Source organism: Medicago sativa, chromosome 3 (assembly GCF_051527215.1).
Source record: "Medicago sativa cultivar Bolivia chromosome 3, Bolivia_mono, whole genome shotgun sequence".
In the NCBI taxonomy this organism is placed as follows: Eukaryota; Viridiplantae; Streptophyta; class Magnoliopsida; order Fabales; family Fabaceae; genus Medicago; species Medicago sativa.
Genome location: NC_140751.1, coordinates 61554806 through 61575793, shown reverse-complemented (window position 1 = coordinate 61575793; position 20988 = coordinate 61554806). Strand labels below are relative to the sequence as shown.

The window sequence follows — 20988 nt, the reverse complement described above, 5'->3', positions numbered from 1 at the left end:
GTCGCGAATGTCTTATTCATTTCTTTTATGTATCACATATTTTGGAAAAGACTCGCTATTAGAGTTTATCGTTGTTGAAAATAAAGTTGAATTATGTTGGGGCCTTTGTGCCAAGATTTTCATTGATGTTGAATTTTGGTTGAAATTATATTTTTAAAGAATTATTCCGCTGCAGTTTATTAAGATATTCTAAATGTTGGATTTAAATAAATAGACAATTTTCTATTATGAAATTTTGAAAAGTAGTGTGACACTCCGTTGTGTGATTACTCTGATTTAATAATTAATATTACGCTGTTGGGAGAACGGGGTGTTACAATTAGTGGAATCAAAGACCATACGAAGATGAAAATACCACAACCATAGTAGGTGATGGGGAAATGGTGTTGCTTTCTGTTGAAATGGAAGAATGTCATATTGTAGATTCATGTTTTGAATGGCTCATTGACTCCACAACTTCTTATCATGCCACTTCCAACAAAGAATTCTTTGTGATGTACAAAGCAGGAGACTTTGGCAATGTCAAGATGGGCAACAACAGTATTGGAGATATTGTTGGAAATAGTGATATGTGTGTTCAAACCTATACCGGTTTCACATTAACACTGAAGGACATGTGACATGTGCTAGATTTGCGTCTAAATCTAATCTTCGTCCATGATCTTGATTTAGCTGGATTTCAAAACAACTTTGGCGATGGAAAGTGGAAACATACCAAAGGATCATTGATGGTTGCTAGAGGTGCCGTGTATTCGAGACTTGACAAAAATCAAGTTAAGTTGATCAAAGATTGCTCGAATGTGGTCAAGAATATTGTTTTGCCAGATTTGTGGCATAAAAGGTTGGCTCATCTAAGTGAAAAAGGATTGCAAATTTTGTCAAGAAAGTCCCTCATTGCATCTCACAGATACACTTAGTTGAATTCTTATGATTGTTGTTTGTTTGGCAAGCAAATAGAGTATCTTTCGGTAGAACATCAAAGTTGAAAATAATATATTGGATATGGTGTATTATGATGTGCGTGGATCCATGAAAGTGGAGACTCTTGGTGGTAGCAAATATTTGGTGACATTTATTGACGATGCTTCCGGAAAGGTGTGAGTGTACTTCCTTAAAATCCAATTATAAAATATACTTATTTTGTTACTGAAAGAATAAATAATAGATAAAATGTATCAATGAATGTTGATTTAGTTAGTAAGGAGTTTACAAATCAATACCTATTCAAAATATCTCTCTTAACCTTCGTCGATCCTTAATACATGTTCAATCCGGACGAGCCATCGAATCTAACTCAAATTAAATTTTATTTATCAAGAAAATAACAACAATAGTTAAATATGTCATTATAATTTTTTTCATTCTTCTTTTTTTTTGAGGAAATTTTTTTCATTCTTCTGAAAAATAAAAATTAATATTTATTTTTCTTCAAAAAAAAATTAATATTTATTTATACTTTCAAAAAAGTTATTTAAGTCTTTCAAAAAAAAAAAAGTTATTAATTTTTAATTAAAAAATAAAAAAAAGTACTTTACTTTGTTCGTTGGATTGTACTTTACTTGTTCAGTTGCGCTTCGCTTCACTTCAATTTCATGTGAAGCGTCCTTTACTTACAGTCTCAGCCAAAACCCGCGAAAATCAAAACCCTGCATTTTGCTTCTTCCAATGGATCCGATTCAAGTATCTAACGAACTCTCTTTCCGGGTCGGGTTTTCCGGCCACAGCGGTCACCTCCGTGTAGAACCGCTGACCACGGTGGAACGCCCCAAGCCGCAAGACTCCATCCCCGATTTCATTCTGGTTAGGTTCTTACTTCATCTTCTTCAACACATTATCACTCCAATTTTAACCTAATTATTTTTTCTTCTTACTTCAACTATTCTGCTTCTGTTACTTTCTCCGTGCTCTTAATCACAGTTTTTTTACTTACCACGCAATTGAGTGATTAATTAGTTAATTGTTTTTCTTAATTATTTAGCAAATTCAGTAATGTATTATACGAGATTTTTCAATCTGATATATGTAGTAGGCGTAGGCTTTCCATAGAGTAATGAATTATTGGTGTTTTCGTATAAAAGAACTACTCAAGCATATACTAGCATTTGTAGTAAAAACACAAGATTCAGATTTTCAGTTACAAAACCCTAGGTTGCTTGTGGTTAAGTGTATCGACTACCGAAGACTGACAACTGGTTATTATTTTGTCACGAGTCGGACATATCGGATGAGATAAGACAGTAACATATAAGTGCATAAGCGGGGGCAGTCCTAACCTTAGAAACTGGTTTTGTAAGGAGGAGCCAATGTTTTCAAATAGCGGCGCTCAATGATATAGCGTAGTGGAATTTGAACAGGCCGCTATTGTTCCACGATACGCTATTTAATACAAAGTATTGTCAAATAGTGGCGCTATAGCATAGCAGAATTTGAACAAACCACTATTTTCCGCAATTGACAACATTGGTATTAGCTAGGCCCAACCAAAATTCTAAGAGTATTCAATTCCTTCAAATTTATGTGCAATCCAATCTAACATGATTTTGATGAAAGTCTAGATGTTTGGTTATTTTGATTGAATTAAGATTAATTTTTTTTCTTTCTAAACCTTGTTTTGAGTTAAAGCGATAGAAAGTAATGTTGCTGCAGGATAAAAATTTAACCATTTTTTTTATCAAATTTGCTTTTAAAGTAAAGAATCCAAAGCATAAATGGCTTTGACTTCTCCTCAAAGTTCAAACTCAAATTTTAATATAAATTTACAAAATCAAATTTATTAAAAACCGAGGTCTGGAAAAGGCTCAACCGAACGAACACACGCTAAACATTTTGATTAATTCACCTTGTTGGCTTTGTGGTTAGAAAGTTTCGATGGATGGGATTATGCCTTTTTGTATCCCCCCCTCCTTCAGACCTTTGACTACATTGGTTTATTTATTGTCATTGATAACTTTTTGCGTACTTTATTTCAGCCACCTGCCTTTCCTAAGGAGACACCTGAAACTATAAAGAAGTTTATCGAAGAGACTTATCTAGAGCCGCGATTGGACTCGGATGAATTTGCACCAGAAAAAGTTGGGAAGCAGTGGGAATTTGATTGGTTTGACAGGGCTAAAGTTCCTCTCGAGCCATCAGTGCCGCGGACTGTGGTAGTTCCAATTTGGGAACCTCCGTTTCGACGTCCAGTGAAAGAAAAATGGAAGCCAAAGTTTGAGGAGGTGTGAGGTGCTTTTGTGTTTAATATATGTGTCTTCCCAATTAATGATCCATTTAGATTTCGATATAACAATATGAACTAGCACAGTCTGTGTCTTTGTTGGAAAGATTTTGTTAAGTTAGAATAGACTTAGTTTTAAGTTGCTCGTAATTGATTTTTGTCACCTTCTCACTGGTGCCTATAATGTTGTATTAGGTGAGTGTATCTGATCTAGCATCAGGAGCTGTCGAATCTGCATTACCACGCACTTCTGCGAAGGATTTTGTTAGGGGAAGCATCAACAATCGACCTTTTCGGCCAGGAGGTTTGGACGATTCACAAAATCTAGAAAGATCTCTTCCGCCTGGTGCTTCTAATGGTGAATGGGTGCATGAAATTTTAAATGGTGGCCCTGCGCAGACAATACCACCTAGCCTAAAGCAAGGATTGGACCTTGGTGCGCTCAAGGTAATTATTATTTTTTATTTATTATTCACATATGAGGAAAAGTACTACTTGTTTTTGATCCTATTTGCAGTTTGAAATTTGATAAAACTCATGCAAGGTCTGTTTTATTTTATTTCAGCGGTATCCATTGTCATGGAATGTTTACAAGGACGTGAATACACCAAAGAGCCCGTTAGATGAAAATTTGGTTAGCTAACCTTAACATTTTCTGTATCTAAATTTGTGAAAGCTGTTTCAGTGTATATTCTTTTAGTTTATATTGTAGATTCCCTCATTCTATGCCAGATGGTGCCACTACCAGTACCAGGGATATGGTCAATTTAAGAATGTGCTTGCTTGATTATATTGGTTATTAATCAAATAAATATACATGTTCTTTTTTCTCATGTTGACCGCTGGTATGCAGAGTGGATTATCTGTACAGTTTGACGACTTATTTAAGAAGGCTTGGGAAGAGGATGCTGTTGGAGAACAAGAAGAAGATGGTACATGACATACATTTATAACTTTTTGATAACTTCTGTTCTTTCGGCCTACATTTTAAGTTTGGAAATCCTTGTGTTGCCCTATAATCAAAGGAACCAAACCTCTGCAAGTCTGCAACCAAATCTTTACTAGACCAAACTTTTTTTCACTCTTTTGTGGTTAAGGACAATGCTGTTTGTTCAGGTCATTTATCAGAAGGGGAGACTGTTACGTTGGAAGCTGAAGTTGATACGACCGAAGTATCCAGCAAAGCTAGCGAGAGTGCAATGTCACTTGATGATATTTTATCAGCTGACTCAGAAGGATCACAACAACTGCATTTGGAGGGATTAAGTGATGTGGTTGGACAAAAGCAGAAGCTAGTAAGTGGTTATGCAATGATGTTGTCCTGATTTGTGCTCAAAAGAACAGTTCATCTATCTTGTTATGCATCGTTATTTTCTTTCTGTTTTTGTGGCAATGCTTGAGATAGGAAAGCTATTCTTTTGGCAGGCTTGGGCTAAGCTTGAAGACAGTGAAGAAATTGCCGGTCGCTTTCATGAACTTATTCCTGACATGGCATTAGAGTTTCCTTTTGAATTGGATGCATTTCAGAAGAAGGTATTTACCTCGCTAATCATCTTCTTATTAGTCACCACTGTACTTTGACCATACTTCAATACCATATGATTGAAGTTACAAATATAGGTATAGAATGATTGTTTCATAGACCTTAAACAATAAGAACTAAGAAATAATAACTATGTTGAAATGTTTCCCTCACCACTCTTGTGCCTTAGTCTATATTTTGTACCTTTGCTTTTGTACGGTCATTAAATCGAAATAAAATCTAGTTTTCTTTCTCCGTTTATCTACTAAAAGTTTTACTTTCTTTCTTTCTTACTCTGTACTAGTCTTCTTACTTTCTATGCCTTTCCTTTTATAGTCTCGGATCAAATTCATTTTATGAAGTGACTAGTTAGAATTTATACTTTTTGTTGTTGGCTATTGACACATGTTATTGCAATTGCAAATGTGTTCAGTTCATTTTACAATGATTGGGAGTCTATACTGTATTCTATGCTAAATTCTTGAGTGGAGGGAGCCATTTGTCAATTGGCTGATAGGGCCATTCAGGTTCAGCATCAGTATAGGAGGAGAGGAAATATGATTGGCCCATTATGCACAAGAGGTAAAAGAGAGTTGGGGGTGTGGGTGGGTGGGGGGAGGTTGGGCCTATAGATAAAGGCCTGCAAACTTATGAAGGAGGTATAAGGATATATCCCCGCAGAAAGAATCAGGGGATGGGAGGCACACATGGGATTGGTTGGAGGAGGGAGAAAAGGAATAACTGGATGGGTTGAAGAGAATCAGTATATAGGTTGAAGGAGGTAACCGAATTAGTTATTGAATATTCTGGAGAGGGATCAGTATATAGGTTGAAGGAGGTAACCAAATTAGTTACCTCTTCCTCAGGAAAGGGGTTCTGTAGTTTCTAACTTTCTTATTTCTCTGGTTTGGTCATTTCAATATCAATACAACCCCGATTTCTAATTCATGATTTTGGGTCCTATCATTGGGCTTTGCAGATTTGGATCATATGCTTAAGGAGCACTAGTCACATTTTAAATTATTCTGCACTAGCATGCAGACAGGCACTAATTAGTCCATTTGTCTGCTTTTTATGGTCCCATTTTTTTTCCTTTTCCCTCTTTGATTGGATAAAGAAGGGAAAAATTGTAAACAAAATAGTTTAAACAATGAGTTAAATTGGAAAAAAATAGGGTTACACCAAAAGTTGGTATCGCTTTTATATATAGGATAGAAAATTAAATTATTTGATTGGGTAAAGAACGAGTTTATTATAAATTAAATAGTTTAAATGCAGTGTTAAGTTGGAAGATTAAAAGGCTAAACAAAATTTGGTATCCCCTTTATATATAGGTATTGATTATAATGATTCAACTGTTGTTGAAGAAACTCGTTTTTTTTTTGTAACTTATTTTGCAATAGATTATACTTATATAGTCAATAAACTTTTCATTTTGTTTTTAACTACGAGAAATCATTTATATCAAATTATCTTTCGGTGTCCTCTCTAGCATGAATATACTACTTTCATTTGTTTTGATATTTTTTTTTATTTTGTTTCCTTATTGTATGATGTTGCAGGCTATTTATTATCTTGAAAAGGGAGAATCTGTTTTCGTGGCTGCTCACACATCTGCCGGAAAGACAGTAGTTGCCGAGTATGCTTTTGCTCTAGCATCAAAAGTATGCCTGAATTTTTGACTGCTGGTTCAGTGTCTTTATTTCCATTTTTTTGCCTCATGGCGGTGTGATTGGTTGACACCATGAACCTTATTGCCCAGTATCATTGGGGCATTGTGCTTAGCTTCAGTCATGTTTGGAATATTTCTGTCTCAAAATTTTTATCCACCTAACTACTCCACTACTACTTTCAACCACTCCAATTAATGCGATGTTATACTTTTGCATAAGGACATCTTAGACTGAACACATTATGTAACTATATCTTAGAAATCGTGGTTGGGCCTAACACAACCCCACAAAACCGGCTTGTGAGGTGAGGATTGCCTCCTTGGTTCGTGGACATAAATGGTAGGTGGCCAATAACGGAAACCTGATAGCAGGTGGCCCAATGAATCTTGAAGAGGCTCTGATACCAAGTTGAAAGAAATGGATAAATGCTATTCCGATTTATTCCTCATCATGAGCTGGTTTAAATAGTGAGATTACAACCTAATTATCTCCTTAAATCAAGGACAATAATAATAGAAAATACTAGAAATATTCTAATAAATATTCCAACACTATAAAAAACAATATAATCAATCATTTTCTTGTGCATTACCTTAAATGGTACTTGTAATGAGACAGAGAGTATTACTTTTATTCAACTACCCGCGTGATAATCTGACCAAATCTTGTAACACTGTTAAGTTCCCCCCCCCCCCCCCCCCCCCCCCCCCTCTTTTTATGTAAAAATACTATCAGTCAATTTGAATGATAACATGAAGGAATATCTTGAATTTATTAATAAGTTTATGTTTGAACTTCGTCCATGCAGCACTGCACCAGAGCTGTGTATACTGCTCCAATAAAAACCATCAGCAATCAGAAATATAGAGATTTCTGTGGGAAGTTTGATGTTGGGCTTCTTACTGGTGATGTAAGCTTGAGGCCAGAGGCTTCTTGTCTCATCATGACCACAGAAATTTTAAGATCAATGCTCTATCGCGGTGCAGATATAATTCGAGACATTGAATGGGTAATGGACTTTTGTTTTTTCCTAAACAATAAAAGGACCGTATTACGAATTTCTTGGAATCATATTGATTTGCTGACATATTTTCTGCATAAATGTGGTAGGTTATATTTGACGAGGTGCACTATGTCAATGATGTTGAAAGAGGTGTCGTTTGGGAAGAAGTAATTATCATGCTTCCACGACACATCAATATCATCCTCCTTTCTGCCACGGTATTAGTTGGTTCTCTGTTGATATCCTACTTACTTGAGATAAACCTTGCTTGATTTTGCATAAAATAATTAGGTTCTGATACTGCGAATGCTGGATTTGTTTCTGCAACTTGAAGCACATGAGGCATTATGGTTCTTTCATGAATGTTTTAATAACTGAAAAATATGAAGTTCTGTGAAAACGGTACCCTCTTTAAATTGAATAAAAAATTTAAAACCAGCTTGAGGAGTTTTTTTTATTGGTTAAATTTTTTATTCCTTTTTACAATTCATAATTGAACAACTTGAAAAACTCCTTAATGAAGAAGAAAGGGAGCCAGACACTTAGAATTGTGTGGAGACAAGGTGGTCATTAGTGGGATAATTTTATCGTTTAAATTATCTAATGAGGTTGATGACATCAACTGAGGTGTTTCAATTTTCCCATAGTATTATGATAGATACTGGTTCAGATATGAATAAACACCAATGATAATTCTATGCCAGCAGCGATAGTTGCATTAACAAGATGATTATCGCAGCAAATTTTTTTGGCTTAATCAGGCATTTTGGAATTTTTTGTTTGGCAGATAATGTCTTCCATTTTGTACTTTTGACAAGATGATTACTATATATTGCCTATCTCTGTTTGTCGTAGATAATGTCTTCCATTTGGTACTTTTATTATCGCTGCAATTTTTTTGGCTTAATCAGTCATTTTGGATTTTTTTCTGGCAGGTTCCTAATACCATTGAATTTGCCGATTGGATTGGCAGAACAAAACAAAAGGAAATCCGGGTTACGGGGTAAGTTGTGAATCTATCGTATACATCTATTTTTTTTTTTTTTGAAAGAATTATCGTATACATCTATTATTGAGGGTTAATTAGCAGTTGAATATATTGCCAGTGGTGGAATTTATTTAAGCACATCCAACCTTTTTGTAAATGGCAATAATACAATAAGTGCATTTTGTTCTCTTTTTATAAGAGAAGGTATTGAGCCATATTTGATTATGCTCCTTAATGAATTTTTGACTCTGAAAATCATAAATGGGTTATTAGGACATGCTCTTTAACTTGTGATTTCCTTCGGTTTCAAACACTGAAGAGTATTCTAAAAATGAAGTTCTCTTCTCACATGTTGTAAAGATTACAAGACTGAAATTTACACTAATGGGGCATAATTTAAGATAAAAAGCTTTCTGGCGATTCCTAGTTGTCTTATTATATATTTTCCTATTATAATGATCAGTTTTTCAATCAGGACAACAAAAAGACCCGTCCCATTGGAGCACTGCCTTTTTTACTCTGGAGAACTTTACAAAATTTGTGAGAGGGAAATATTTCTGCCTCAGGGTTTGAGAGCTGCTAAAGATGCTTCAAGGAAAAAGCATTTGACTGCTGGTGTGAGTTCTGGATCAAAGCCAGGGACATCAGCAGGTCATGACAATGCTCGAGGTCAAAAACGAGAAAATACACCTCGGACGAAACAGTATGGAACTAATTTCTCTGGAACTGGCAGTGGCTATCACAATAATGGTAATGGCCAAAGCAGATGGAGACAAGAAGCTTCAATGTGGTTAATGCTTATCAACAAACTCTCCAAAAAGTCCTTACTACCTGTAAGTCGATTATGTTCTTTTGTTTTTTGGTTATAATAAGTCAATTAGGTTCTATGCTTTTATTAATATATACTACTACATCCGTCCCTAATTATAAGATCCTTTTGAGAAATTTTTTTGTCCCTTTTTATTAGACCCCTTTGCTATTTCCAACAACATTAATTGTTTTTTTACATACATGCCCCTATTTATTATACATCTTTTTCTTCAATCAGCAATAAATAGCATATGGAAAACATAAACTAACTCTCTCTCTTAAGGATAAAATTGTAAAAACAATAGTAATTACAAACAACTTTAATATAAATATCCACTTTCTTAATTCCCGTGATTTTAGCAAAAGGGTCTTATATATAGGGACAGAGGTAGTATATATTATGGAAAACCAAAAATGGCATTATCGGTACAAATATTTTCAATTGAGGAACAATTGGAAATAACTTAATTAATTGTCTGAGTAGCTAATTGTTCATATATTAAATTTTTTATTTTTTTAAATTTTTGTGATTTTCTTATATTTTATTACTGAGTACTACCATTTGCTGATCATGTTTTAACTTTCAAGTTGTTCGTGCATTTTCAATGCTCCTAATTTATTATTGAGAAATGATATTTGAACAACCATTTTTGACAACTTTTGTGACAACTTTCTCTCTCATACTCACATTACCTTTTTACTTTTTCTCTCTATTGCTTTGGTTTTTGTGCCAATACCTCATTTCCTTTGTAAAATTTTGGTTGTCACAAAGGTTGTCACATATATGAATGTTCAAATAACACAACTCTTTATTATTATTATTATTATTTGACTAATTTACCAGCCCCCAATATGTATACTTGTTTTATTGGGTCGCTGAAGAAAGTTAAGGATCCAATTGAAACAAAATTTAGTGACTCGTTTGGAAACTTCTATTTTTTATGGGAACCAGTATGTCATTATTTTCAAACCTTAATTGTGAATTTGAAACTTTGATTTGGGATTACAGGTGGTTATATTTTGTTTTTCTAAGAATCGATGTGATAAGTCTGCTGATAGCATGACTAGAACTGACCTCACTAGTAGCTCAGAGAAAAGTGAGATCCGTCTTTTCTGTGACAAAGCGTTTTCACGACTGAAGGGATCTGACAGAAATTTACCACAGGTTAGTTCATATATAGCTTAGTATTTATTGGATCGAGCTTGGCTTCTAATTACATTATATACAGGTTGTTCGAGTCCAAAGTCTTCTCCGTCGAGGGATTGGAGTACATCATGCTGGTCTTCTTCCAATTGTAAAGGAAGTTGTTGAAATGCTATTTTGCCGCGGTGTTATCAAGGTGACATGGAATTTTCATTTTGTCGTATGACATTCTTGTTTTTATTGGGCCTTATATTTTAGCCAGCTGTGTGTCAACGATGCAGCCAACTGCTTTTTATTTCGAAAGTAATAGGTTTACACTTTACACTATTTTTTATTTTTTTTGGCTTTTTGGTTGTTAAATCATCTTAAGATTGATATATGACTTCTTGACTCGTTTATTGTTTAGGTCTTGTTTTCAACAGAGACATTTGCAATGGGAGTCAATGCACCTGCTCGAACGGTTAGTCTTTTTAAGATGTTTCAACTAAAATTGGAGGTGCATTTCAAATATTTTTTGAAAAGCTCAACTAAGTCCAATTAAATTTTAAACTTACTAGCCTAGCTAACTAATTCCATGACTGCTCGTTTAACTGATCATTACACTATTACAAGGGACTTTTGATGCATTGTTTAAAAGGTTTAATGATTGATCCATGGTTCTTGTTGAGTCTCAGATTACCTTTAAGTTCTGTTTGGATCAAAAGGATGTTGCAATTTTTTATTTCTTTTTACTAGTGTCTTTTGCATTTGTAATGAAGAAAGGAAGCGCTAAGAAAAGTAGAAATAAAACTTCTGCATTACGGAATACCAAAGGACCCACTTATAGAGTTTTTGAAGCTAGGGTCACTAATACATAACTAACTAATCAGTTTGTCAGATATAAATGCTAACTGAAGCAGAAACTTATAGCAAAAATGCAGTGAGAAAGTAGGGTTTAGATAAATGAAGTTTTGTTAGAGGGAAAACACTACAGAAGTCTTTGATATCACACAATCTTGTTTAACATAGACTGCATTTATATTCTTTTGCAGGTAGTCTTTGATACTGTAAGGAAGTTTGATGGCAAGGAATTTAGGCAGTTATTACCAGGAGAGTATACTCAAATGGCAGGTCGTGCTGGCAGAAGAGGACTTGATAATATTGGTACTGTCATTTTGATGTGCCGCGATGAGCTCCCAGAAGAGAGTGATTTAAAACATGTTATTGTTGGAAGTGCAACTCGTCTTGAATCTCAATTTCGGCTGACCTATATTATGATTTTGCATCTCCTTCGAGTGGAAGAATTGAAGGTGTGTATAGCAATAAATCTAAATGTTTTCTCTAAAATCATGACAATGGTGGTGAAGATACTATAATTAATAATGGAATAATTGAGCAGAGAAGCAGCTTGGGGTAATTTATATTCTTTTCCAACTTAAACTTATAATTAGATCAGATCATTGGAAAAAACTTTTGATGAATAGTTCTTCCACAAAAGGAGGGATATATCTATTGAGGTTGCAAACAAGAGAGGAGAAAAAGCTTCATTGTATATTGAACACTCAGAAAAGAAGAAAGCTGAAGAATTAATTTACAGATGGAGTCTCACACTCCCGCATGGTTTTATATACAATCAATCTAAAAGGTTTTATATACAATTCTGTATATGAACTAACAGAATTGCATAACTAATCAACTAATTAAGTATCCATAAGTAGTCTAACCAACAGTTATTGTATCCTGAAACTCTCCCTTAAGTTGGATGGAGGGTACTGAGAGAACCCAACGTGGAATTCAAAATTCAACTTCGAAAACTTTGAAGCTGGTGGAGCTTTATGTAGTCAGTGGCGGGTTACGGGGCGTTGCTGATGGCCCACAAAATCCTATTTCGGTGAAGCAGGTGGCAGTATGGCTGTTACGCCGAAGAGGATGTCTTAGAAATCGTGGTTGGGCCTAACACAACCCCACAAAACCGGCTTGTGAGGTGAGGATTGCCCCCACTTATAAACATATTGGCAGGCCATGTCCTATCCGACGTGGGACTCTTAACACACCCCCTCACGACCAACACAGAAATCGTGGTTGGGCCTAACACAACCCCACAAAACCGGCTTGTGAGGTGAGGATTGCCCCCACTTATTAACATTTTGGCAGGCCATGTCCTATCCGACATGGGACTCTTAACACACCCCCTCACGACCAACACCATTGGGCTTGGTTCGTGGACATAAATGGTGGGTGGTCCGATAGCGGAAACCTAATAGCAGGTGGCCCAATGGATCTTGGAGAGGCTCTAATACCATCTTAGAAATCGTGGTTGGGCCTAACACAACCCCACAAACCGGCTTGTGAGGTGAGGATTGCCCCCACTTATAAACACATTGGCAGGCCATGTCCTATCCGATGTGGGACTCTTAACAGGATGTATGTGAGGTAGCTCCTGAATCCAAGATCCATGTGTCAGAGTTAAAAACTGATCTGACTGGTGAAAGAAAGAGGCATACAGATGGATGTGGAAGGATCAACTTGATGTTGTATATGCAATGTTGCTCCAACCAATTGAGCTTGCAAGAGAGTCAACAGATGCCTTGATGGAATTGGCATCCAGTACCTGATTGACCATAAAACTTGACACACTTATCCCTGGCATGTCCCCATGTATGCCACACTAAGCGCATATCGGCTCCATCTAAATTGGCATTCTTAGACTATGCAGATTGATTACCGACAACAAACGCTACAGAACTTTGGCAAATTCAGTAAAACACTCCCATAATCTTGGCATCACTGTACCATTCAGCAAACCACTAAATCACATCGAATTAAAGTACAGTTAAGGCCTCAACCATACCAAAATAGTGAAAAAACTATTACTAACTGCTATAAGTAATGTCATTTAATGTTAGCAATATTTGCTCTCTTGATGAATTGTTACCAAGTTGTGCGAAAAATTGGGTTGCAGGTAGAGGACATGCTTAAAAGAAGTTTTGCAGAATTCCATGCTCAGAAAAAACTTCCGGAAATGCAACAGCTTTTGAAGACAAAGCTTAATCAGCCTACAAGGGTTATTGAGTATGTCAATTATCCCTTCCTTCTCTTCAATATTGTTGTTTCAGGCTTAAGTTCACATCTCTTTATAATACAATCTTGCTGTCATTATGATGTTCATTTATACTTTTAGCTGTTTGGCAGTTCCTGAATGATACCATTGTGAGTGGCCAAATGTTCATAATCTGATATAAAGATGAAGTAAAGAAAATTTTAGATATAATATAAAACCATTTATTATTTTTCACCTAATATTTTAAGCTTTTGGACAATTGTTTCATGATAGACAATATGAAAGTAGTATTTTAACAGATACGTTGGTGGTTATTCTTTGTTTGAAATTCCGCCTTTATTGCGGTCCACCCCTAGTTGCCTAAATTGCGGCCTTTGGTTTGCCTTCATTGCAGCCTCCAACACCTTCATTGTGTTGGCTTTGAGGGGGTGGATTTAGTCCACATTGGATAAATAGGACTCTTGAGAAGAGTTTATAAAGAGGAGGCACTCCTCACCTTACAAGCCTGTTTTGTAAGGATGAGTTAGGCCCCAAATTTCAACATACTTCAACCTTTTCATTTATCCATTTGTGTTGTTGCCTTTGTATGAGCATATGCTGACTAAAAAACTTGGCGTAGTGCTTCTGGTCTATTAGATATTTAAATCTGAATATTTCACTTAATCATTCACCAGGAATTTATAAGTATATATACAAGAGAACAAAGAGAAATATGATTCCATAATATCAGAATCTAATTGGCTTCCGAGGAAACTATGAGAACCTAATGAAGATGAATGAATAATGGCGTAGTCATAATCATCACTCCCCCTCAAGTTGGAGCATACATTTTAGATGCATCCAACTTGTTAGTTGTTACATATATAAGCTATCCTAGGACCCAGTAAAAACTTGGTAAGCATGTCTGCAAGATGATCATTAGAACCCACAAATAAAGTCTTGATGTTGCTTGTGAGAATTTTATCTCTAATGAACTGAGAATCAACCTCTAAGTGTTTAGTCTTATGGAAATATTGAATTGACTTGAGGTGAGAAGCTGATTGGTTGTCACAATCAAGTTCCTTGGTACCTAACTCATAGATCATTAACTCTTGAAGATATTCCCTTAACAGTTGGGGATCATTGTTAGTAAACCACCTGTCGAGAGGGTCTATTCTGCAAATGATACAACAGATTTAGTCTCGTGTCTCTTCACATTGATGAGGTATCCTTTTGAAGAGATCTGTTAATAGGATCACTGATTAATTTGGAAGATTCATGATGTCTAACGAGAAGGATTACTATTTACTATTAGCATTAACTGTTACCTGTTAATTTAATTTATTTGTTCTTTATAAATCTGAATATTAGTATGTAGTTTACAAGCCTGCTGTTTTTTTTCTTCTCTTCATTCAGATGTATAAAGGGTGAGCCAACTATTGAGGAGTATTATGATTTATATATGGAGGCTGAGACATACAACAATCAGATATCAGAGGCAATTTTGCAGTCTCCAAATGTCACACCATTTCTCAATACTGGAAGAGTTGTCGTAATAAAGTCAGAATCAGTGAGTTCATGTATTCATTTTTCACATTTGTATCTAAGGAAATAGAGGTAGACTTGATATGCAATTGGGAATTTTGGGAGATAATATATCATTTGAAGGATTAGAGGAGTGCTTGATATCGACTTTATTCCATCTAACATTAATCCATGCTTCAGATGTTGAGTCCTGAGCGTCAGAGTATGTTGAGGGTCCCAATCGACTAGAGATTGCCTAGGTAGTGCTTATAAGGTTGCGGCAATTAATAAGCCGGTTTTGTGGGGTTGAATTAGACCCAAACCTAACTTTTAAGATGGTATTACAACTATCCTAAATATGTGATTGAGCTAACATCTTTGTTATTCAACCCGCATTTTGCCATGTTCCAGATGTTCAGGCGTGGATGTAAGGGGGGTTATGTGATGCATATTACTCCTCTTGCATTAGTCCATGCTTCAGATGCGTAGTCCTGAGTATGAGATGTGTTGAGAGTCTCATATCAAACAAAGATATGACTTAGGTAGTGATTGCAAGGCTTGCGCATTCCTCCTTGCAAGTTGGTTTTGTCGGGTTTAGTTAGTCCCGAGCCCAAATTCTAAGATCATAGGAAACTTTTCAATTCTTTATATTATTAAAAATGTTCTTCTAAATGCAGTGTGTGTGTGTGTGTATACATATACATACATGTACACACACACACACACACACACGCATACATATATATATGGGATTTGCTACAATAGATCCACCCTTTTTTATGAAGGCCCATTTTAGCAGCTTTCACCTTTTGCTTTGGATAAAAAGATCCATGTTTTGCTTTTTTGAAAAGGTCAAAACTAAAGGACAACATTGTGATTTACATTTAAATGTTGTCTTTTTATTAATTTTAAATTTCCTTGTTTTTGAGAATCTTTCTAGATCTCTCTCTCGCCATGTTCCCTGTTAAATTTTTGTCATTGGTCTTCCCCTTCACTTTAAAGTTCTAGACTTGATTAATAAAAAAATAAAAAAAAACCATTGTAATAATCACATGAAAGAATCTCGTGATCGTTGTGCTGAAAAAATCACGGTGGAACCAGGTTCATGAACATCCCAGATTCGTGACTTACAATCGTCGGAGGCCGATACATAAAGATTGGCGTGATGAGGATTCCAAACGAATGGTGGAATCACGGCAGACGGGTTGTAATCGGTGGAGTGAACTTTGCGGTGGAGTGAACTTCGGAGGGAGGAATCAAGGCGTGACGAGGATTCTGGGTACGGCGGTCACAGGGACGGAATTGTGAGATCCAGACCAGTTTATGCCGTTGCTGCATTGGTATCGTATGAATTCGGTAATTGGGAGAGTGGGTTGAGGAGAGTTCGAGGACGTGAACGAGAGGGTGGGAGAAAGCGATTAACAGAGAGAAAAAAATGGGGGAGAAAGCAATTAACAAAAAAGAACGGGGAATAAAAACTATTAAAAATAAACAATAAATTTTGAATTACTTAATTGCCCTTCAACTGCACTTTGTTTCAAGAAAGAGAAAATGGGTTATTTGTCTAAAGGAAAAGGTGCAAGTTGCTAATATGGACCTTCACGAAAAAGGGTGGGTGTATCGTAGCAAATATATATATAAGCAAGCAAATTTTATTGATCTAAAGCTACTTTGCCCAATATTAGACCATAGAATTACAAACCAACCAGAGATGGAGCAATTCTGCTAACTTACGAACCCAACAGTATACACCATACAACAAAATGAAAAGTTAAAAAATTAAACTACTTGCCATAACTTTTAGAAGCACCCAAACAAGCAGCAGGATTTATCAACGAATATGACACAGCCTATCTAAAATCAGATAGTCTCATACACCACCTAGAAGCTTTCAGTTTTGCCACTTCTACAATCTTTTCCACATCCAAGGAGACTGGCTTGACAATTTCTGATTACGAGACCGCCGAATAGCCAAAATAATAGCAAATCATATAGGTTGCCAAGCATCACAAAACTCTTCTCTGAATCACAGCTACCCCTGAAACTGTAAGTGACTCCTATAGTCATTATGCAATACAAAAGTTATATCCAACCACTTGAGAGTTGAGACATGACCTCCAAAATTCTGAATAAGCAGGACATTCAAAGAATAATTGATTGGAAAATTTTACTGCCGAATGACAACCAAGACATCCCTTGTGATAAAGTCTACATACCATATTTGCTTTTCTGAGCACTCTGTTCAATACCCATCTCCTAACAAAACCTGTTACCTCCAGACCAGAGGCACAATTTTGTTCCATAGTTTGGAAAAGGATGAATCTGGGTTGAGGGTTTCCCATTGAAAGCCCCTCATACACTTTCTTGATTGAATAATTCCCTTCTTGATCCAGTTTTCATCATCAAGAAACAGCCTATATTCAAAATTACTTTAGGCAATACCTCCTGCAGTTCATTTAGACAATACCTTAAGCTCCCATTGGCTAAATCCCTCCTCCAATTATTATCCCAAGAAACTTATTTTTCTTCTTCTTTTAATATCAATAATGTTAAGTGGTAGTTACTCAAGCAACTTTTGAACATTCTCCAAGCATTATTCTCAAGTTCATAATGAGCACACTTGGTCTTGCCTCTTTGTTGTGTTCTGCCATCTGGTCCGACTTAACACTTTTAGCCTAGTACAGCAACAACAACCAAGCCTTATCCCACTTTTAGCCTAGTACATTTGAACAATTTCATCGACGAGGAAAGCCCACATAAACTTTTGCTCGACTACACTTGATGTAGTGTCACCAGAGAATGCTCCACACACTGTCATGTCCAGTCCATTATATTTGAAATCTGCTTGTCATCATCGATTACAGATGAAGGAAATAGCTGCTCATAAGATTGCATTTATGACTCATGAAGGGCACTATGGCTATATGGCCATGCTCTTTGGGTTATTGAAGGAAGTTTGCACTGGTGCTATTTTGATGATATTCTTGTTGTCAGCAAACAAGCTCATTTAGATAATTTGAGGGTGGTCTTCAAATAGTGAAGTCTATAATGTTGAGTGCCTAATATTTTAATATTTACTTGGTTTGGTTTATTGATTTAAGATTCATAATACATCTAAATGTACTTCCTATGTAGCAGAGAGGTCCTGGTTTAATGGGTATGTACTTCCTATATGTAATTAATAACATAAGTCTTGATCCTTGGTCCTTAACAAACATTGAGGCATAGATAAGGTGTCCTTCTTGAGTTTAATATGTTCATGTATTGTATAAAAGTTTAAATCTTAAATAGATATTGAGCTCCTTGACGCATTAGTTGGTGCTTAATTTGTATCACAATTGATTGCTTTACAGGCCCAGGACCACTTGCTTGCGGTGATTGTGAAAACTCCTTCTCCAAGTAATAAACTGTACATTGTTTTTGTGATTAGACCTGACATGTCATTCCCAGTGGAAAATGCCTCAAGTGGTGGCAATTCACAGGACAAAAGCAGTACATTTGACCAAGGTTTTTTTGTAATGCCAAAATCAAGACGTGGTCTTGTAGATGAATATACTACATCTGTTTCTGCTCGCAAGGGAAGAGGTGTCATCAACATTAAATTGCCCCATCGCGGTTCTGCCTGTGGAATGAGCTATGAAGTCCGTGCAGTCGATATTAAAGAGTTTCTGTGCATATGCAGTAGCAAAATTAAAATTGATCAAGTTGGACTTCTTGAAGATGTTAGCAGTTCTGTTTACGCAAAGACTGTTAAGTTGCTCCAGGATTTGAAATCCGATGGAAATAAGTATCCTCCAGCTCTGGATCCAGTGAAAGGTATTACCATTTTTAGGTTTAAGAATTGATTATGTCCACTTTTTATAGATAACAAGTGGACCATGTTTGGCCAGAGAGAAGTTTTCAAAATAATAAAATGGAGAAAATATCATACTAAATTTCTTTTGAGGGATACCATCACTTTTAGAAGCTTTTGCAGGAGGGGGCCTGTTAAAGTTGTAAAAACATGAGGAGACATGTTCATTATAAAATCCATTTTTTGGCCGAATCATTTATAACAAAATCTCTCTCATCTGGAACATTGAAATTTCTAGAGCTTAGGTGTTGTGCATCCTCATTTGGGTGTAATGTCTTCTTTTATTTTAATACTTTGGTTACCCGCTGTAATTCAAAAACTGAAATTTATGGGGTACTTGGATAAATAGCTTAATCAAGTGGTTATCATATGAGAGCAAACTTATGTCATGAGCACTCAATAAAAGAATTTGTTTTCACTGAAAATTTTGATTTTGAGGGTGGATGAGGAGAGCTTATCAAAATAAGCTAAAAACAGTTTATATCATGAACTATTTTTATAAGCTCTTATAGATACTTATACCAAGTGCTTACGTGAGGAGATAAGTCAAATGAGTTCTTTCTATTGTTTCTTACCTTAAGCCAATATTGCTTAATTTCCTTTCCTTTTGCTTTTTTATAGATCTAAAGTTGAGAGAGGTGAAACTTGTGGAAACATACCGTAAGTGGACCAAATTATTGGAGAAGATGTCCCAGAATCAGTGTAATGGGTGTATAAAATTGGCAGAACACCTCAAGTTAGCAAAAGAGATAAAAGCACACAAAGAAGAAGTCTGTTCCCTTCAGTATCAAATGTCGGATGAAGCACTTCAACAGATGCCAGACTTTCAGGGCCGGGTATACCACATTAATATTCTTTTTTAGTTGCACTTGTGAAGATATTTTTATTTTCTGTTTTAGCAGTAATTTTATGGTTATTTTACTTTCTCTCCAGATAGATGTTCTAAAGGAAATTGGATGCATTGATGAAGACCTCGTAGTTCAAATGAAAGGACGAGTTGCTTGTGAAATGAATTCTGGGGAGGAATTGATATGTACTGAGTGCTTGTTTGAGAACCAGCTTGATGAACTGGAACCAGAAGAAGTAGTGGCGTTAATGTCTGCTTTTGTGTTCCAGCAGAAGAATGCATCTGAGCCTTCACTCACACCTAGGCTGTCTGATGCAAAAAATAGGTAATTAATTTATATTTAATTTGATCTTCATGAGAAAAACAATAAATAAGACCCCTCTTAATTATTTTTATAACTTATCATCTGTTATCATTTTGCTTTCCCACGTCTCTGAAATTCTGATTGGAATCAACATATGGATTATAACATATGTATTTGTTACAGATTGTACAAAACAGCTATAAGACTAGGAGAGCTTCAAGCACAGTTTAATCTCCCAATAAGCCCTGAAGAGTATGCCCAAGAAAATCTCAAATTTGGTCTCGTTGAAGTGGTTTATGAATGGGCAAAGGTTTGCTTCTGCAGCAAATAGCACTATTTCGTTCTTGAATTCTATCACTGATTTATGGTGTGACTAATAAACCAATCCATAACTTCGAATGCAGGGTACTCCGTTTGCTGACATATGTGAACTTACTGATGTTCCTGAAGGCTTGATAGTAAGAACCATTGTCAGGTTGGACGAGACATGTCGAGAGTTCAAAAATTCTGCAGCTATTATGGGTAATTCTGCGCTCTGCAAAAAAATGGAAATTGCGTCTAATGCAATAAAGCGTGACATTGTATTTGCAGCTAGCTTGTATATTACTGGCGTATGATCATTATTTTTTAACACGTTAATTTGAGCTCAAATGCAGTGCATATATCAAGTGATGCTTGTGTATATAATGAATTCTTTGCATATCATATATGCATATGCTACTTCAATCTGCACATTATCTTTTCTTTTTTTAACTTCAAAACCATTCCAACGGAAAAAAGAAAAAAAAAAATACTTCAAGACAAAAGAGTGGTGGCAATAATATTTAGACTGAAGTCTTTTTGACTTGTGAGTGCCCTCATCCCTATCCATATCCCTATCCGTCTAAATCTGCCACTGCTGGTGGCCATAAAATTCCCCCTTATAATTCTTGACTCGATAAACAATCCTAAAATCTCTACATATGTACCATAAAAGTGTTGTAAAGTGATATTTTTATTTAGATTTTTTTTTACTAAAAAAAAACTGATGTCTGTTCATTTAAATTGAAAGAATACATCAATACACTTTCATATTCTTCCTGTGTAT

The 20988-nt window shown here is 35.7% G+C and overlaps 1 protein-coding gene across 1 annotated transcript; it reads left to right on the top strand.

The window, feature by feature from the left end:
• Window positions 1–1586: 1586 nt before the first annotated feature.
• On the top strand, window positions 1587–20633 carry LOC146938895 (RNA helicase, ATP-dependent, SK12/DOB1 protein). The gene is made up of 23 exons (XM_085752759.1): window positions 1587–1800; window positions 2970–3215; window positions 3410–3661; window positions 3780–3848; window positions 4068–4146; window positions 4331–4509; window positions 4640–4747; window positions 6299–6400; window positions 7218–7418; window positions 7520–7630; window positions 8348–8415; window positions 8876–9233; window positions 10220–10375; window positions 10440–10550; window positions 10761–10814; window positions 11386–11643; window positions 13296–13405; window positions 14790–14943; window positions 18251–18713; window positions 19372–19586; window positions 19684–19922; window positions 20085–20211; window positions 20306–20633. The coding sequence occupies exons 1-23, from the start codon at window positions 1666–1668 to the stop codon at window positions 20516–20518; spliced, it is 4008 nt and encodes a 1335-aa protein (XP_085608885.1). The 5' UTR covers window positions 1587–1665; the 3' UTR covers window positions 20519–20633.
• The last annotated feature ends 355 nt before the right edge of the window (window positions 20634–20988 follow it).

What these genes read in the sequence shown, in the direction of transcription:
- LOC146938895 (XM_085752759.1), top strand. Translation starts at nt 1,666, where the DNA reads ATGGATCCGATTCAAGTATCTAACGAACTCTCTTTCCGGGTCGGGTTT. An exon ending in TGGAGAACAAGAAGAAGATG is followed by an intron (nt 4,147 to 4,330) that starts GTACATGACATA and finishes CTGTTTGTTCAG; the next exon opens with GTCATTTATCAGAAGGGGAG. An exon ending in CCAAAAAGTCCTTACTACCT is followed by an intron (nt 9,234 to 10,219) that starts GTAAGTCGATTA and finishes TTGGGATTACAG; the next exon opens with GTGGTTATATTTTGTTTTTC.